The sequence below is a fragment of the Microcaecilia unicolor genome, chromosome 3 (genome assembly GCF_901765095.1).
Source record: "Microcaecilia unicolor chromosome 3, aMicUni1.1, whole genome shotgun sequence".
Classification (NCBI taxonomy): Eukaryota; Metazoa; Chordata; class Amphibia; order Gymnophiona; family Siphonopidae; genus Microcaecilia; species Microcaecilia unicolor.
Window position 1 is genome coordinate 184,481,729 of NC_044033.1, and position 20,261 is coordinate 184,501,989.

The 20,261-nt window shown below is 45.3% G+C and overlaps 1 protein-coding gene across 1 annotated transcript in view; it reads left to right on the plus strand.

Annotated features, from left to right (window-relative positions):
* The first annotated feature begins 9,121 nt into the window (after nucleotides 1–9,121).
* CDK2 (cyclin dependent kinase 2) overlaps nucleotides 9,122–20,261 on the plus strand; it is a 115,963-nt gene continuing 104,823 nt past the window's right edge. The window contains 1 exon segment of the mRNA XM_030196740.1: nucleotides 9,122–9,295. Coding sequence (XP_030052600.1) covers nucleotides 9,180–9,295 — 116 coding nt within the window. The 5' untranslated portion in view covers nucleotides 9,122–9,179.

Genomic DNA, 20,261 nt, shown 5'->3' on the forward strand with positions numbered 1-20,261 from the left:
TGAATAAAACCTCACAAGTTTGCTATTGTTTTCAATTGTGATAGCACTTGTTGTGCCCTGGACAATATTGCAGCTGCATGGAAGACATCTTCAACTTTTTAAGTTTTTTAAGTCATGCAGTCTCCTATCATTAAACCTTCTTGGGAGCAGTAATTGGGATACAGGGACTTTTTCTTCTTGTCATGTTCCACCATGGAGATTTCAGCTACAAATGTAATAAGGCATATCAGAAAATACTGGGAGTTCTCAGGTACCCACAGAGCTGATGCCTTTGACTGAAGCAGGCAAGAGAAGCTACACCAAGTGTGGGGAACTCCTGCACATGCCCAGTAAGCCAAAAGACTTTACCTACAGGAGAGGTCTGGCACAATGGATCCATCAGAAGATGTCATCATCAGGTGTGGATGCATTCCCCTGCTGTCTACAGAGAACCTCCATTACAGAAAAGCAATTCTGCTTTGCCAAGGGATGGGACCAGCAGGGTCTTCATGAGACGTAGGTTCAAAGGCTCTCCAGGACTTACTACTGGTGTTTTGAATGCTGCCGCAGGCCTGGAGGTACAGCAGCAGAAGTGAGGGGGATTGGCTCAGGCCTTGTGATGTTCCAGTGCCCCTTCTTCTACTGCTTCTTAGAGCACAGGGTTGGCGCAACAGATAAAAGTTGCTTGTGGCAGCTTTTGGCAGCCCCCTGCTAGGGCTGTGGGGTTGGTACACCAAACCTTCAACTCTGACACAGACTCCTACTAAGAGAAATTTCATTAATTACAGAAACATAGGATATTTCCTTATGTACAAAATTAAGACTAACAGAGTACAGAATATATTTATTTGAACAAAGAAGTTGAACAAAAAATATGTAACAGTATAAAATTATAAATTTACCATATATTATAATGTTATACATTTTAATTTTGAAGCTGGAGTCAGAGTCAGTACATTTCTACCGACTCCACAACTCCACCCAAAATTGCTTCTGTCTCCATGACAATGACTCCACAGCACTGCTTACCACATTTACCAGTTTGTGCTGGTCCTGGTTTTGCACACCTGAGAAGAAAGCAGTTATGCCCTCAAATTCTCCCCCAATGCCCAGACCAGGGCTGGTACAAGAGTATTAGCCACCCTAGGCAAACCTTCAGCCTTATGCCCCTTCCCCCTCAATTAGCTTTCAGGCTCAGTCCTTTCTGATTCTTCGATTATTCTGTGGGGATCCCCATCCGCACTGTGACTTTAAAAAGTATGTACCAGCAGTTTACACTACTCCCTAAAATCGGAATTAAAATCCAGCTATTGAGATGGTAGTTGTTAACGGTTCCCTACATGCTGGCATGTTTCGCTCCCGGCGTCATCAGGGGTACACCAAATGTAGCTCTGAATAGTGATTACTTCTCCACTTTATCATATAGTTGCAGAAGTGAAATAAAATATTCCTGATATCTTTGTGTTGTGTGAAAAGAAAGATGGAAGTAAAAAGTGATAGGAGGGTAAAACCACCTGCCTTTCAGTGTCCCTCAATTTCTCTTTCTCAATCACATCAGACTGAAGTCTTTCTGACAACCACCATGTTGTCATTAACATCAAAGCTCCCACCTGGCTGCTGTGAAACTCAGGTGTTCCCCTGATGACGCTGGGAGCGAAACATGCCAGCATGTAGGGAACCGTTAATAACTACCATCTCAATAGCTGGATTTTAATCTCGATTTTAGGGAGTAGTGTAAACTGCTGGTACATACTTTTTAAAGTCACAGTGCGGATGGGGATCCCCACAGAATAATCGAAGGATCAGAAAGGACTATGAACATCTTGAATCAAGCTAAGTAACATCTTTGACATTATCTTTTGTATGGAATAGTAGGACTCATAAAATACACTGTGGAAGGTTGGGAGGAAGTGCGATGATGTTACAAGGGATGTTAGCAGTATTATACTGCAAGAGTGTCCTGTGGGCATAATCCTCTCCACTGAGCACAATTTGCATATTAAAAAAATGAAAAAATAGTCAACACTCACATTGTGCACTTTTTCAATTAGTGAAAGGGTTCCATTGCATGATAAGTAACAGTATAAGACATCACAAGAACAAAATATAAGAAAACCACTGGACTGCATTAGGGGTTTATAGCCCATTTAGTTATGTTTAAACAAAAGAGATCTGCATGAAACAAAATATTTATTTTTATTTGGACTTATAAAACCACTTGCCCCTGAAACATGGTCCAAAACAGAATAATCCATTTGTGTATCTAAAAGGCAAACTTCTACAAAACAGATGAAAATGTGATTCCATGTGCCGCAACGAAAGAAGAGTTTAATTCTACTTCCATTTAATTTCTATATATTCCATCATCTTTAGAAACACCAGGCTTCCCAGGCAAATTACAACAGTTAAGACGAGCCCATTAGGAAACAAGATATCCTCACTGAAATCTGGCCATCTATATTGCACAGAACAGTGAAGAAAAATGGCTACAAACTACCATTTACAATACATTTTGAAGCTTTTTTTAAATGATATTCAATTACGTCTTTTATCCTCTACCTTGTAAGACCTGCCAATCCAACTGACACAGTTTTGGACTTGTTACAGATGGATCAACAATAAAGAACTACAACACAGATGCAGCAGCTAATAGGTTTGCTTGCTTTGTTTTGAGTGAATGGTAATGACGGCTGCGCAGGGCAGTGGAAATAGAGATTAACAAAATTGGCTTCCTTGCTTACAGTGGACTAGATTGGAGTGGAAGTGAGCCTGTCTATTGCATCTCCTTGTTTAACTTTGTAAAAGATACGTGCAGCGCTGGGTTATGGCTGGTGATTGCTGCATACTGTAAGCAGTAGCGGCCGTGAAAACATAGAAGCGCTCCTTCTGTCATTAAACCTTATTTTAAGCTTGAGAACACCCGATCCGCTTAGTTACACCCCCTGTGACGTAATGTTACCGTCGCAAGAGGGAATGCAACTTTTGAGGGTAATCAATAGAAATAAAACAAAATAAAACATGGAAAAGAAAATAAGATGATACCTTTTTTTATTGGACATAACTTAATACATTTCTTGATTAGATTTGAAGGTTGCCCTGTCTCTCACCTATCCACCCCCATCCTGTTAGACTATCACTGAAATGCTTTGATGTTTCACTTATATATACTTGGATATAACAAAAGAGAGGGAACGAAGTACAAACTAAAGTCCAAAAAAAAAAAAGTGCCTTGGTGCTTTTACTATATGAGACGTGGGGTAAGGAATAATATATTGTTGAGGAATATATTCGAGTTATTCCCCAAGTTTTCCACGTCATCACTGTGACCCCTGACGCAGGTGCTAGTCACCGAAACACGGCCCGTGTTGGGTCTTTTTGTCAAGGCTCATTCATTAAAGAACTGTGTTCCATTTTTAAAGGCCCGTGGTGCTGTTTTTTTTGTTTTCACTTATATATACTGTCATCTACCAACATTTGCTTATTTCTCCACTCAACTTTTGAGAACAAGATTGGTAAGGAAATAGGAGGATCCAGAGAGAATAATCCTCAGTGTTAAATATATCAGCTGTCTTCTTCTAAAAACATTTATTTTGGAGGATATATGTAAAATGTCTGTATGTAAATGACTGGGCAAAGAAAAAAAATAATTTTTAAAGGTTTTAAAATTGAATCCGGGAGGACCCCAAGGATCCCGCTGTATCCGTCTTTTACCTTTTGCCAATTATCTAGCCCTCCACTAGTCCAGTTACAAAAATGTAATCTACAAGTCAATTTACATGTCAGGATTCTCTTACCTTTGTACCAAATGGTGGAATTCCTCCTGAAATTCATCACATGGGAGCCTAATTATTTGATATTCAGGAAAGACCTTAAAGCCTCTCTGTTTAAGCAATTTCAGGATCATCGTAATTAAACATCCAATTGTACATTTAAAGATTGGAAACAAATGCAAAGAAAATACAAATATACAATAAGACAAACCAAAAGAGCATACTACAAAACCAAAATAGGACCAGACTACAAAGACGCACATAAACTCTACTACTCATGAATAAATTAATAGACACCACACCGGTTACCACAGCCAGCACAGACACCCCATCGGCAGATCAACTTGCCAAATACTTCAATGAGAAAATTATAAAGCTTCGATCCACATTACCACTCAACACCACTGATCACGAAAAATTTATGGCTTGCATGGACCCTACTCCCGGTGAATACCCAGCAGACCGAACCTGGAATGACTTCGACCTGCTAACCGAAGAAACCATAACTCAAGCATTCAACAAATTCTCCAAAACCCACTCCAAACTGGATATTTGCCCCAACAGCCTAATAAGGTCAGGCCCCAAACGCTTCATATCAGACCTTACGACACACCTGAATTACATGCTACAACATGGACTTTTCCCCAAGGACAAAGGAAATATACTACTTACACCCATACCCAAAGGCTTAAAGAAAAAACTAAATGACACAACCAACTATCGACCAGTAGCATCCATCCCCCTGATAGTAAAACTAATGGAAAGTATGGTAACCCAACAACTCACCAATTATCTAAACAAATTCACAATACTACATGATTCACAGTCAGGATTTCGATCCAACCATAGTACTGAAACAGTGTTAACCACTCTCATAACCAAATTTAAACAACTAATTGCAACTGGAAACAATGTACTACTCCTACAATTCGATATGTCCAGTGCGTTCGACATGGTCAGCCACCAAATACTCTCGAACATCCTAGACTACTTCGGGATCAGAGGAAATGTACTAAAATGGTTTAAAGGCTTCCTAACAGCAAGAACTTATCAAGTGATTTCCAACTCAAAAACATCAAAACCATGGAAACCTGAATGCAGAGTACCACAAGGATCACCGCTCTCGCCTACCCTTTTTAAATAATGATGATACCTCTAGCCAAATCACTATCCAACCAAGGACTCAACCCGTACATCTACGCAGACGATGTCATGATATACATCCCGTTCAAACAAGACATAGCTGAAATCACAAATGAAATTACAATAGCTTCCAACTAATGAACTCACCATGGGCGGACGCATTCCAACTAAAGCTAAACGCTGAAAAAAAACACATCTCATTCTATCCTCACAATACAACACAAACAAACCCAACACCATAAACACCCCAGATTACACCCTCCCAGTCTCAGACAGCCTGAAAATTCTGGGAGTCACAATTGATCGAAATCTCACATTCAAAAATCATGCGAAAAACACAACAAACAAAATGTTCTACTCAATGTGGAAACTCAAAAGAATCAAACCTTTCTTCCCAAGGGAAGTATTCCGCAGCCTAGTACAATCAATAGTGCTCAGTCACCTAGACTACTGCAATGTCATTTATGCTGGATGCAAAGAACAAATCATGAAGAAGCTTCAAACCGCTCAAAATACAGCAGGCTAGACTCATATTTGGGAAAGCGAAATACGAAAGCGCCAAACCCCTAAGAGAAAAACTACACTGGCACCCACTAAAAGAACGTATTGCGTTCAAAGTTTGCACCCTGGTCCACAAAATCATCCATGGAGAAGCTCCGACCTACATGTCAGACCTTAGAGACTTGCCTATTAGGAATGCAAAAAGATCATCACGCACATATCCTAACTGCAAAGGACTAAAGTATAAATCCACATACGCGACCAGCTTCTCATAAGTCTGCACGCAGCTATGGAACGCACTACTGAAGGCCGTAAAAACAGCACAAGATCTAATCATCTTCCGAAGACTACTGAAAACAGATCTTTTCAAGAAGGCATACCTTAAGCATCCATCTTAATACTAAATAATGAAACTAAATACGAGCTACACAAAACCGAACTCTTAACACACAACTGACTAACCTCTATGATATTAATGATTATTAATGATTAAGCAATTCACTTAAACATTATGTGGAATAGGGACTCTCTTTAGTCTATGACCTAATGCATGTTACTAACCAATCTACTATTCAGGAGCCTTCATGCACTACCACAATTTTTCTCTTCTTTACCATGTATGTATGCATATGTTATATATATATATATATATATAGATAGATAGATAGATATATATATATATATATATATATATATATATCATGATTTATTCCATATATGTTATGCACCATGTTTGCTACCATGTATGCAAGCACCTTAACATAGTAACATAGTAGATGACGGCAGAAAAAGACCTGCACGGTCCATCCAGTCTGCCCAACAAGACAAACTCATATGTGTATACCTTACCTTGATATGTACCTGCCTTATTCAGGGCACAGACTGTACAAGTCTGCCCAGCAGTACTTCCCGCCTCCCAACCACCAGTCCTGCCTCCCATCACCGGCTCTGGCACAGACCGTATAAGTCTGCCCTCCACTATCCTAGCCTCCCAACCACCAACCCCTCTTCCCCCCACCTGCTCCGCCACACAATTTCGGCTAAGCTTCTGAGGATCCATTCCTTCTGCACAGGATTCCATTATGCATATCCCACGCATGTTTGAATTCCGTTACCGTTTTCATCTCCACAACCTCCCGCGGGAGGGCATTCCAAGCATCCACCACCCTCTCTGTGAAAAAATACTTCCTGACATCTTTCCTGACTCTGCCCCCCTTCAATCTCATTTCATGTCCTCTCGTTCTACCACCTTCCCATCTCCGGATAAGATTTGTTTGCGGATTAATACCTTTCAAATATTTGAACGTCTGTATCATATCACCCCTGTTCCTCCTTTCCTCCAGGGTATACATGTTCAGGTCAGCAAGTCTCTCTTCAAACGTCTTGGAACGCAAATCCCGTACCATTCTCGTAGCTTTTCTTTGCACCGCTTCCATTTTTTTAAACATCCTTCGCAAGGTACGGCCTCCAAAACTGAACACAATACTCCAGGTGGGGCCTCACCAACGACTTGTACAGGGGCATCAACACTTCCTTTCTTCTGCTGATCACACCTCTCTCTATACAGCCTAGCAACCTTCTTGCTACAGCCAACACCTTGTCACACTGTTTCGTCGCCTTCAGATCCTCGGATACTATCACACCAAGATCCCTCTCCCCCTCAGTACCTATCAGACTCTAACCGCCTAACACATAAATAAGTCTCTCTTGGGTTTCTACTCCCTAAGTGCATCACTTTGCATTTCTTCGCATTGAATTTTAATTGCCAAACCTTAGACCATTCTTCTAGCTTCCTCAGATCCTTTTTCATGCTTTCCATTCCCTCCCGGGTGTCCACTCTGTTGCAAATCTTAGTATCATCCGCAAATAGGCAAACGTTACCTTCTAACCCTTCGGCAATGTCACTCACAAATATATTGAACAGAATTGGCCCCAGCACCGATCCCTGAGGCACTCCACTACTCACCTTTCCCTCCTCCGAGCGAACTCCATTTATCACCACCCTCTGTCATCTGTCCGTCAACCAGTTCCTAATCCAGTTCACCACTTCGGGACCTATCTTCAGCCCATCGAGTTTATTTAAGAGCCTCCTGTGGGGAACCGTGTCAAAAGCTTTACTAAAATCTAAGTAGATTACGTCTATAGCATGTCGATGATTCAATTCTCCAGTTACCCAATCAAAGAATTCAATGAGATTCGTTTGGCACGATTTCCCTCTGATTAACGCAATACCATTTGTAACTCTGCTACCCGGAAATGGCAAATGTAAGCCACATTGAGCCGGCAAATTGGTGGGAAAATGTGGGATAAAAATGCTACACATAAATAAAATTATTCAATTCCATTGTAATTGTTATTATACATGGATGACTATAAATTACCTTTTTGTGTCTAGCATTCGTTTCCGTATTACATATTGTAATTGCTCAATCCTCAATCACTTTTTGTACTGTTAAGCACAATAAGTCTTTAGTCACACTGAACCTGATCTATTCAGATGTGGTGTGTGTATATATATATATATCTCCCATCTTAAACAACCGTTTCAATTAATTAACTATCTTTATTCAATAATATATATCAGAAAATCACGTTATCCATCACACTTTTAAAACATTTACCAATTAAGGCATATCACACCCACACTCTCTCACTTCACTATCTCACACATACCCACACACTCACATATCCAAAATTAATACAAAAAGTATTTTCCATAACAGTTAATATCTTAAACACATTATGTAAAAATTATATATGGTCGTTATTCCAAGGGAAAAGTTCAATCTCGAATACCAATCTTCTATTCGTTAACCCATATAATCAGATGATCATTTAGTAAACATAGTCCACATAGTTAAGTAGTAGTATATTCTCAACAGGTAACCTCCCGGAGATATTTATACTTCTCAAGAATCCATGGGAAAACAGTCAAAGCAGATCCAATCGTTCCACTTGAAAGAACTCCAATCTCCAACCTTATACATACACATATAAATAAGAACCATTTATATGTGCTTGGAAAGTTGCATATGTAAATCTGCTTTTTACCCATACAAGCAGCAGAAAGCAACTCTTCTAAAATCACCTCCACAACTTGCATGGGAAAAATTTCAGAGGCACTTTAAAAACCACCCACAGCAGGACGCCTTTAAATATGTGCAAATGCTCTACTCTATTGGCTGCTTTACACGTGCGAACGAAACTTCATGCTTAAAAACAAAACATAAAACCCGCCTACAAAATGCTTTCAGCGAGGTAGAATATCGGACCTCCCTCTCGCGCACAGCCGCACACTTGGAAGGCGGGGTCACTAACTATATAGTCGCTCACGACGACGCTCAGAGAGATCCGACCAATAAAAAACCACGGAAGGTAGAGCTAAGAGAACGCGGGAAGAAACAGGAACGTAACTTTACTTTGAGCAAAAAGACGGTTACAAAGCCAAAGTGACAGAATAATGACATTATATATTCCTTATTAAAAATAAAGAAAAAGAAATATGAAAAACCAGCAGTCAAAAAAGCAAAACAACGCAATGCTACGGGTATCAGAGGAGAGCTCAGTCCTCGACGGATGACGTAAGCAACAAGGCGAAGCGCGACGCGAGAACGAACAGATCGCGCGGAGCTTGGGTCGACCCAAGGAGGTTTGGGTCGTCCAATAGGGGAGTGTGGAGAGGGAGCTTGCGCCGTAAGGCGGGAAAAGCGAACGGACCGACGGTGAGAGCGCGCGTGCGCCCTGCCCCCTCCCTCCCCAGTCCCCCCGGGATTGTGCCTCTCCGCCATGGAGAACTTCCAGAAGGTGGAGAAAATTGGCGAGGGCACCTACGGGGTGGTGTATAAAGCTAAAAATAAAGTCACTGGGGAGGTGGTGGCGCTCAAGAAGATTCGCCTTGATACGTGAGTGCCCGAGGGAAGAACGCAGGGGGTGGCGAGGAGATAACGTTTTGTTTTGTAATCGGAGAGTGGGATTGTGTGCTGATTAATAAGGAAGCTGGAGACGGGGAATTAAGTGGAGTCTTCACTGGGGTTTACTTTATTTTCTGTAATCTGTTTAGCATCGTTTGTGAAGAGTTTGGCCGTACTATCCTAAATTTTTAAGTTGCTATCCACAGTTTTATCTATAGCTTGTGTATTAAAATGGGCCAGTAGCGTCTTATATGTGACTTCTTTATCCTTTTTATTTATGCCTATCTACTTTTCTCTCCCATCTCTTCCTGTATGCTTTACTGTCACGTGTAGTTCGTTTTATTGGCTGCTTTTTTTTTAAGTTGACTTTTTGTGCTTTGCTGTTGTCTAATGAAAGGTGGTATTTTAAAACTAATGAATCATACAGAACCACTATATGATAGTGAGGTAGAGGTTCTTTCTACTAGTTTAGGTACGCTAGGGTCTTTCAAGAAGACAAGCAGGTGCAGTAATTTTGACTGATGGTTGATGCTATCCAGTGGAGTCCAACTGGTCATCAGGTGGGGGGAGGGGGCTGGCTGCTCTTTAGCCACCTCCAGGCAGTCATAATGATGCCAGGCCGGCTTTCTCTCCTGTTCCGATTGAAGGACGCCTCATGGCCTTTTGGGGAGAGTGGGCCAAGATTACTTTGGATAAGTGGGTGCTTGACATCCTACAGGATGGCTATAAGTTGGAGTTCTCCTGCCCGATTGCTCCGTTGTGATGGCGGTGCTGGAAGAGGAGGATGGATGCTATGCCCTCCTCCACCTCAAAGGTACGTGGGGGAGGGGGCCTCTAGAACACCAGGTGGGGATGGGGCTTTGGTTTGCGGCCCACTGGGTCACCAGGGCTGTCTTTTTTTTGTGTGTGTGCAAGTGGGGGTTGGGCGGCTAGAGATCCCACCGGATCTCTAGCCCTCCTGTGGCCTTTTATCGGGGAGGGGACCTTCAGCCCCCGTGTCACTGGCTTGGGATGGGGGGGGGGGTCAGGTTCAGGTCGTGCGTTGAGGAGGATATGGGGGAGGGGGGCTTCTAGCATATAGATGCATGCTGGACAGGGCTCCCCATTCCTCAATGCTGTAGTAAACCCTAACGCCTGCTCCAAACTGGCAAAGGGTTTACAGCGGTAGTACGCTAGTTTGGCGCACTGCCATTGAGCATTGAGGGGGAATACCAATGTCCCTGTTTAGCAATCATTTGCATGCTGTTAGCGTTCAGAGCCAGCACGTTGTTACACATACTTGCTGGCTCTGATCCTGGGACTTAAGCAGATGCAGTGCCCATGTTTGCTTTTGGTCATCCTCACGTAAGAGAGAAAGCAAAAAGTTTTCAGCACTTTTAAGTGTGTGTTTTTTTTTCTTCTTCTGCAGTTTGCGAGGCCCCCTAGTCAGGGATTCATTTTCACAATCAAGCCATTTGATTCACTTTGTTAATTTTCCTGACATGTCATTTAAAACTCCCAGTGGTTTTAAGTGCACAAGGACCATGTCTCACAGACACCCATAATTGGTGCCTACAGTGTCTGGACAAGCAGGCCAATAATTCTCACATGTGGGTAAGCTGGTCTTCTTTGCCCGGTGCAGAGATTGAAACAAGCTTTACAAAGCTTCAAAAGCATGCACAAGTGCCTTCCCAGTTGGTGGTTGGTTCCCAGTTGAGTTCCCCGGAGTTCCTGGGTGCGGCTGTCATACCTGGTGGTTCAGGGTCCCTGTCACTCAGCTTCTTTGGTTGATGAGTGACCTGCCTGCCTGTTGTAATCTGCCTTCCCTGGGAGCCTGTTCAATCGTGTTAAAAAAAAAAAAAAGGGCAGTGCAGGAGGCAGTGGCAGCTGGGGTCTCCTTTTGAAGGGGTCAGGGCCTGGTGAGAGGTGAACGCTGCCCTCTGATGGGTCCGAATTTGGGAGCGCTCAGGACAGATCAGCTGGTAAAGCACCTCCCCTTTGGGGATGCGGTCCTCTCTGTGGCAGTGGTTTGCGCCTGTTAGAAAAACAAACGCAAGGAGAGCCAAAAGAGGCCATGGGTAGGTGTGAAGGCCAGAAGTGCGTGGACCGGCACTCCGCTTCAGGCCACTGCATGGAGTGCAGGCCGGATGCCTCTCGTCCGTTGGAGGTGGCGGCTGGATAAACAGCTGTTTTGGAGACAGCACTGTGGGGAGGTCCCTGCATTGGCAGCTGGTTCTCCCAGTCTTCAGCCACGTGGGTTGTCTCATGGAGATGTGGGAACATTGTCTGCTATTGTATGTGAGCATGAAGCTCGTCCTCGGGGTGAGTGTTCCAGTGAGGGGCCTCCGGGAGTGGTGCAGGTGTCATTTTCTCCCAAGTTTGTATTGCTCCTTCAGGGGTCTGGGCAGGCTCCATTGAGGCTGGATTAGCAGGGGCCTGGTCTCATGGGTCTCTGATTTTGGAGGTGGCCTCAATGTTTGGAAGGGCCATCCCTGTGGAAATCATTGGAGGATGAGCTTCCCCCTGGGGAGGGGGATGACCTGCGGGTCCTCTGCCTTTTTTTATCGGGAGGAGTTGGGTTCTCTCATTTCAGAGGCACTGGCAACGCTGTCTATTGAGGAGCCTTCGTGACACTGGCTGGCAGGCGATTCAGTCATGAGTGGCCTTTAGGCCCTGCTCAAGGCCTTCCCGATGCACCTGGACATTCAAGAGCTGATTTCTGCTGAATGGAGCGTGCCTGCAGGACAAGAGCCTTTGAGTGGGGAGGGCTATGGCCCATATGTATGTACACACTGGTGGCTAAGGAGAAGGACAACATCTGCCGTCTGATGGTGAATTTCTTAGTTACAGTGGTGACCAAAATGATGATCCTCTTGGTGGAAGGGGGTATTGTCCTGAAGGACCTTCAGGATAGGAAGATCAAGCATGCCCTGAAGCAGGCCTTTGAGATGGCAGCGCTGGGTCTCCAGGCCTTGGTGTGCAGCTCCTTTGTGGCATAGGGCTGTCTGCAATGGCATCAGTGGGCTGGTGCAGATGGGTCGGTACCATATACTCAGCTGGAAATGGGGTTGACTTATTTGGCAACTGGGGTTTATGATATGCTGAGGGCATTTGCCAAGGGCATGTCATTGGCTGTGGAACTAGATTGTGAATTCGGCCTCAAAGGCACATCTGATTAAGTTGCTTTTTTTAGGCAAATGAATGTTTGGTAAGGACCTCTGTGATTTGGTTAAGGAGCTCAGAGTAAACTCTTAAGGTCGGTTATCGTGGCTGTTTGGGAGAATTTCTCATGGCATTAGACCTTACAGAAGCATATCTCCACATTCCCATCTGTCAAGTGCATCATCGCTTCCTCCGGTTCACAGTATTGGGCAGATGCTTTCAGTTTTGTGCTATTCCGTTAGGGCTGGTGACAGCTCCACGAACCTTCACCAAGGTTGTGGTGGTGGTGGTGGTGGCGGCTTTGGGGCGGCAAGGCATCTTTGTGCATCTGTACCTAGACAATTAGTTAATCTGAGCAAAGTCGTTTTCAGGAGAGTTGTCAGATGACAGCAGAAGTCTTGGTTTGCATTATTGGGCAGACACTTTCAGTTTTGTGCTATGCCATTGGGGCTGGTGACAGCTTCACGGACCTTCACCAAGGTCGTGGTGGTGGCAGCGGCAAGGCATCTTAGTGCATCCGTACCTAGACGATTGGTTAATCCGAGCAAAGTCATTTTCAGGAGAGTTGTCAGGTGACAGCGCAGGTTGTTCAGTTTTAGGAATCCCTAGGTTGAGTGATCAATCCTGTCAAGCTAGTTGCAACCATTGCAGACTTTGGATTATCACTGGGTCGCTTGCGACACACTTTGTGGAAAGGTCTTTCTTCCAGAGCAGCGCATTCTCAAGCTACAACAGTGAGTCTGGGATCTCCGCTCTTTATCTTCAGGTTTTGGGATCTATGGATCTTTCCAGGTGGTACCCCCAGACGGGTTCCCTGAAGGTCAGATTGCCCTTGCCATTGGTAGTGCGTCAGGACCTTCGCTGGTGGCTTCGGACTGGCAATTTGTTGAAGGGCCGGGTGACCACGGAAGCCAGTCTTCAAGGCTGGGGAGCCCTTTGCTTGGGTCTCCCAGCGCAAGGTCTCTGGTCGGTAGCGGGGATGAACTGCTCCTGCAACCTCTTAAGAGACCAGAGCCATTCGTCTAGCACTACTCCACTTTCAGAGCCTTCTGGAGGGCAAGGTGGTGAGAATCTTATCGGACAATGCGATGGCAGTTGCATATATCAATTGGCAGGGTGGTACCAGGAGTTGCATGTTGGCACAGGAGACAATGAAGATCATGCAATGGGCGGAGACGCACCAACTAGATCTGTCGGCCTCTCATTTAGCAGGAGTCCTCAGTATACAAGCGGATTTTCTCAGTCGTCTATCCCTGGATCCCAGGAAATGGTCTCTCAGCTCACAGTCTTTCGAAATGATAGTTCAGATGTGGGGTCCTCCGGTGATGCATTTAATGGTGACTCAGCGCAATGCCATGGATTAGCATTTTTTCAGCCGCAGGAAGGAACACAGCTTGGAAGGTTTGGATGCGTTGCTACGCCAGTGGCCAGTGGGCCTGATGTATGTATTTTCTCCCTGGTCATTGATTGGGAGAGTCATTCAAAAGATGAGGCATGCGGGCCTGGTGATTCTGGTAGCTCCTGATTGGCCAAGACGGCCTTGGTGTGCAGATTTACAGCGCCTTCTCGTAGAGCCCAGTCTTTGACTTCCGGAAGTGGTCGATCTCTTGTCCCAAGGCCCTGTGCTCATTCCAGACCCAGCACGATTTTATCTTATGGCTTGGCTTTTGAAAGGGCTAGGTTGAAAAGGCATGGCTACTCAGTGGACATCATAGGGACCATACTTCAATCCTGCTGTCATTCCACCTTTTTAGCCAGTGTTCAGGTCTGGAAGATTTTTGAGGCCTGGTGTGCTGAGTGGGGACTCGTCTCTCTGCAGACTTCAGTTCCTCAGGTTCTGAAGTTCTTCAGATAGAGGCTTGGCGTTGACTTTGCTTAAAGTTCAGCTCGCAGCTTTGTCGGTTCTTCAGGAACGTGTCAAGACAAGTCCTTGGGTACTCATCCAGATACACTTTTTTTTTAATAGGGGCATCAATGTTCTACGTCAACCTCGATGTCCTTCCTTTCCATCTTGGAATCTTAATCTGGTGCTTTCAGCTCTGTTTGAGCTCCTTTTGAGCCATTAGTTTCTATTTCTCTCAAGGACCTTACCTTGAAGACGTTTTTTCTTGTGGCTATTTCATCGGCAAGGAGAGTATCAGAGTTGCAGGCTTTATCCTGTAGAGCATCCTTTTTGGAATTCTTGGTGAATCACGTAGTCTTGAGGCCGGTGCCCTCGTTTTTTGCCGAAGGTTTTGTCGGCCTTTCATGTCAGTCAGTCACTGGTCCTGCTGACCCTGGGTTCTTTCAAGGGTCAGAGGAGCAGCATTCACTACACAGGCTTGATGTCCGATGGGTGTTGAAAGTATATGTGCAGCGGACCGAGGATTTTGTTGGTCGGATCACCTGTTTGTGGAGGTCTTGGAGGTTTTGTGGCATCTAAAGCTACGTTAGTGAAATGGATTAAGGAGGCGATTTCTTCTGCTTACATTCTGCAGAACAGACCTATTCTGGCGGGAATTTGGGCTCACTCTACTAGAGGCCTGGCGGCTTCATGGGCGGAGTGCTCATTGATTGCTCAGGCGGCCACATGGTCCTCTCTGCATTCCTTTGTTAAACATTACAGAGTGGATGTTCAGGCCTGTCGGGATTTGATTTTTGGCGCGAGAGTGTTGACGGGGCTGTTACGGTCTCTCCCTTAATTGACTGCTTTGGTACTTCCCATCAGTTCAGCTGGGCCGATCTGGAGGAACGCTAAGGAAGGAGAAATTAGGTCCTACCTGCTTTAGTCCCTCCAGACTGGACTGACCCAGCGCCCTCTCTGTGCAGCTTGTTTTCGTTTTTGTAGGTTCGTTGGTGTTGCTTTGTCTCTCTCTCTGGGTGAACGCTCAGAAGACAAAAAAAAAAATTTTGTTCATACACAAAGCTCCTTTCATTTCCTTATTGCTTTGGACATGAACCAGCATGCTTCTACCTATTTGTGTATGAGTGGCTGTACAACCCAGTGGAGCACAGTTGGATCGTCCTTTCTTCTGCTTTGTTACAAATATACTGGGAATTGAGAGTGCTGGGCTGGATTCTGGCTCTCTCGAGAAACGTTGTTCTCGGTCTCCACCTGCTGGAAGGCGTGCACAACCCATTAGTTCAGCTGGGCGGTCCGGAGGGACTAAAGAAAGCAAATTAGCAGGTAGGACTTAATTTCTCCTTTAAGCCTACTTTGGATCTCAAAAGGGTAAACGGGCTCTTGGAGTTCCCAGTTTTCATATGGATACCCTGCAGTTAGTCATGTGAGGCAGGGGAAGTTTCTAACATCCTTAGATGTAACAAGCATATCTCCATGTTCTCATTTTGGCAAGGGCATCATGTTCCTTTGGTTCACAGTGCTAGGGTAGCACTTCCAGGTTTTGTGCTCTGCCATTCCAGCTAGCAACAGCCCCAAGAATCTTTTCCAAAGTGTGTTGGTAGTGGCGGTGTTGTGCAAAGAAGGAATCTTGGTGCATCTGTATTTGGACAATAGTTGGTTGAGTGAAGGCTTCCAGGGAGGCAAGCAAGTCCTGAAAGTTGTGATGCAGTTCCTGAAGGAGTTGGGCTAGATGGTTGATCCAGCCAAGAGCTAGCTGAGTCCAGTGCAGGTGATAGTACACACATCAGGGAATGTATTCCTTATCAAAGCAAGATCAGTGATATTGTGATCTCGGATACAGAAATTGCTCAAGTAACATGCAGCTTCAAGGTTGGAACTTCTTCTAGGTTTTGGGGTTGATGGCAGCTACACTCCAGGTAATCCTGTGGATCAGAGCTCACAGGGCCCCGCTAGAGAGTACTATTAACTTGATGGCCACCAGTCACTTCAGTTGAATGCGAGATTAAAGCTGAGAGAGACTTGGTGACTGCAGGGAGTAAATTTGGAAAAGAGAGAAAAAAAATTATCTAGAGTCTCCAGAGTGGATCATTGTGATGATGGATGCCAACCTCAAGGGCTGGAAAAGGTGGCACAAGACGTCACGGTCGATCAGCTGGTTGGAACAATAGTGAATACGTTGATCCAGGGCAAGGCAGTTTGATATCAGGCAATGGTGATAATATATGTGAATTGTCAGGGCAGCACAAAGTATACAGGTGGCTGAGGAAACATCAATGCTAATGGATTGGGCAGAGCATCATCTATTGTACTGCATGACAGCACATGTGACGGGTTAAGAACATGCAGTTGGATTTTCTAAGCAGAAACTTAGACCAAGGCGCATGGAGTCTGGCGCAGGGTACCTTCTTGAGCATTGTTCAGCATTAGGGGTAGTCAGAAATTGATCTCGGGACAACGGTGGCCAGTGCAGAGGCTCCAAGGTTCTTCAGTTGCAGGAGAGAGATCTAAATATAGATGGTTGGTGCAGCTTTCTTCTGAAGTTGGTATCTACATTCCATGTTGATCAGTATATTGTGCTCCCAGTGTTGGACGCAGTAAGGAATGAGGAGCAGATAATGGCTCCATAAATTGGATGTCAGAAGGATGCTGTGCGGCAATATTAAGAGTAAAGAATGACATGGGGACAAAGTTTGTACCAGTCCTGTCCCTACAGGCTTTGACCCCATCCCTGCCCCGTCTCTGTGAGTGCTGTCCTCATCTGCTCAAGCTTCAAAACACTTATGATTTTATATTTAAATATTTTCTTAAAAGTATAAAAAGGAACAATATTGTGAAGAAACAGTGTGTTTTAAGCCTATAAAATGTATTTGATATTTCCCTGCCCCCCCCCCCCCCGCATTACCGGGCCCGCACAGCGCCTCTCACCTCTGTGTGAAGGCGCTGCACGGGCAAGAGGAACAGCAGATCGCCGCCAGTCTTCAGGACGTCTCTCTCCTTCCCTGACCTGGGCCCGCCCCCGTCTGACGTAAGTAACCTATGTCAGACGGGGGCGGGCCCAGGTCAGGAAAGGAGAGAGACATCCTGAAGAAGACTGGCAGCGATCTGCTGTTCCTCTTGCCCGTGCAGCGCCTTCACATACAGGTGAGAGGCGCTGTGCGGGCCCGGTAATGTGGAGGGGGGGAGCGGCGACGCCCTCGGGGGGGCGGGGCACGGGGGCGGAGGATGGCGGGAGGCGGAGCTCTGGGAGAGTAGAGAGAAAGGAACAGGAAGGGAGGGGGACCGGGGCTGCTAAAATTTGGAGTTTCGTGCGGGGGGGGGGCAAGGCCGTCCATACAGGATGCTCCTGACGAGTGCCTTTGCCCCCTCCCGTTCAATTTTTGCTTTTTTTTAATGCAGGGGGAAGCCTAGGAAGTACTGCATCCACCTCGTCGTTCTTTATTGGTAGCATTTTTATTTAATCTCACTTTTAAATATGCCAGCTTGGATTTGTATGCTGCAGGGGGAAGTGGGGAGTGACAGGTCAGGCCTTAACGACAGCTCTGATCTCACGTTAAATATTTTGTGGTAAATGAATCGGTTCAATCGTCGGTATGGTTTGTGCATTCCGAATCGCCCACATTTCAATGGTAGTTACTCGTTTGCATTCCGTTTTCATTAGCTGCTAGCTTCGTCGGAAAAAGGCCTTTAAAGCATGCTACAGTTGAAAATTTCTTCGTTAAAGGGTCATTAAAGTTTAGTGCATCTTGCCCTAAGTGTGTTTCCTTTAGTTTGACACAAACAGAAAGCAAGAAGCAGTATATATTTGAAATCTTGTTGACTGGGCTCCGATTGGCCCAGGATCTCATCTCATTTGGACTTTACTGGTTTTGCGTTCAGTTTCAGCCCGGTAGAAGAGAGAGAGAGCTCTTCTCCGAAGCCCTGTAAAAAAAACAGTTATATTTGATAACTGGTGAACCGTTATATATGACTTGATCTCCCCAGGTACTTTCTAGGAAGTATGCAAATGTTTAGTTAGTTTTCTAATTGATCCAATTTTCAGTTACTTGTTACTGTTTGCTAATTGTACATTTTTTTTGTCCACTGTTCCAAGTTCTGAGAATAAACACATTTGTTCTCTCTGCCTGTCTGGACTGATAAAGAATACTGGTGGTTTGTGTGTTGTGTCTGTGAGTGCTTTCTGGGAACTGTGGGACCACTGGGAGTGTGGCTCCAGTAACCTAGAAATCACTGGGGATAATTGGAGAGCGGTAGACTCACCCAGAGGCGGTTGTGACCCAGTCGGTGGGAGGAGGGTGCTAGTGTAGAACATGAGCGACGGGTGCAGGTAGACCTGAGCTGTACTGGGGATAGACTCTCTAAGTGGCCGCAGGGTAACCCCAAGCGGGTGGCTAGGCATTTTGTCACAAATATTATCTCCATAGCATCCCACAGATCCAATCCAGAGACTTGTGGGTTATGTCCCTCTACCAGCAGGCGGAGAGAGAGAGAATTTCAGAGGTTTACTATATGTGGTCATGTGCAGCCACCTTAACCTCAGTATTCTCTCTATCTAGCAGGTGGATGGTCATAACCGTGCAGCTCTGGATTGGCTCCTAGCCTGGTCCCCTGGGTCTAGTTGAGCTTCTGGGGTCTCGGGTGTCCTGGGACTTGGGCGCACACCTGGTGGTGCCAGGTCCCTCGCTTCCTCCTCCATCTTCCCCCTCCTTTCTGCCTGACCAGGGTTTGTGGTTCTCACTCTCCAACTTTAAAAAGAGTCTGAGGTAGACTATAAGAGACAAGGTCTCTCGCTTGCAGGGGTTTTATTAGTATATTTAATGTTCCACCTATAATAGGATGCAGGGCATACATAGTTACACTGCACATTGACCTTTGTGGTTGTTGTATGTGACCATTTTGTAAATGGTTCATATGTTTATGCACTTCCTTGAAGAATTGAGATAATAATAAAGTGCGAGTGAGGGATGGGGTTTGAAGCTGAGTTGGGGGAGGGAGGAAATGTTAATAGTGGCATCATCAAAAAAAAAAAAATTTTCTCTCTTTCGTATGCAGAAGGATATGGTAATTTCTATTTTGGTTGTACATTGAACGTGTTGATTATTTACATTGATGAATCATCAATAAAAATTGTTGAAACTAAAAAAAAGTCTGAGGTTTCTTTTGCTCCACCGTCCTCTCCTGACTTAAAAATAAATGCCATTCAGGCACTGTAACCCCCCCCCCCCCCCCACAAAAAAAAAAAACACCCTTAATCTGATTTATCCAACGCGGCAAGCTCATGCCGGTTTGCAGTACCTGCTGAGGGGTGTGAGGACTGAATTAGCATGCGACAGTGATTCCCGAGGGGGTGAGTAGTCATTGCCCTACCTGCGCCGGTGGGGAGAGCAAAGGCAGTTCCGGGTGTGGGAGCGTCTGAGCTTCTGCTGTTTCCCGTGCCGGAGCTCCACTGTAAAGCCTGACTCCGTGGAGCATTGTGCTTCTTCCTGGCTCGTTTTGGAGGGCGCAGGGCAGCTGTTTTCTTGGGCGCACGCCATCTTTTCTGCCACACCACCTGGCAAGGCTGAAGCGCCGGCGCTCTCTTGGGGCCCGATTTGCCAGCAATTCCAGCAGTTTTATATGTAAGCCTTTCAGAAGATGACTAGGGAACTGGGGTGGATCGCTCTGTTTCTTCATATTTGGTATTTAAGGGCTTCTACGAAGGAGGCCTGGGGCAGTTTGCAGACTCCTATGGGAGTCCTCGGGTCTCCCACAGCTTTGTCTCTCCTTCAGCTTCCCAAGGGTGAGGTTGGAGGCCCAGTAGACCCTTTCGGCTGTTCTGTGGCCTTCAGCTGCAGCTTGGAAAGTACTGACTATCTGATCTTCTGCTGGACATGCCTGTTCCTCACTGGGTGACATGGTTTGGGTGCACCCTCTTACAGTTGCACTATGGATATTTCCGGACCCTTCTCGAGGAGGTTCGGGTTCAGGGTGTGTGTA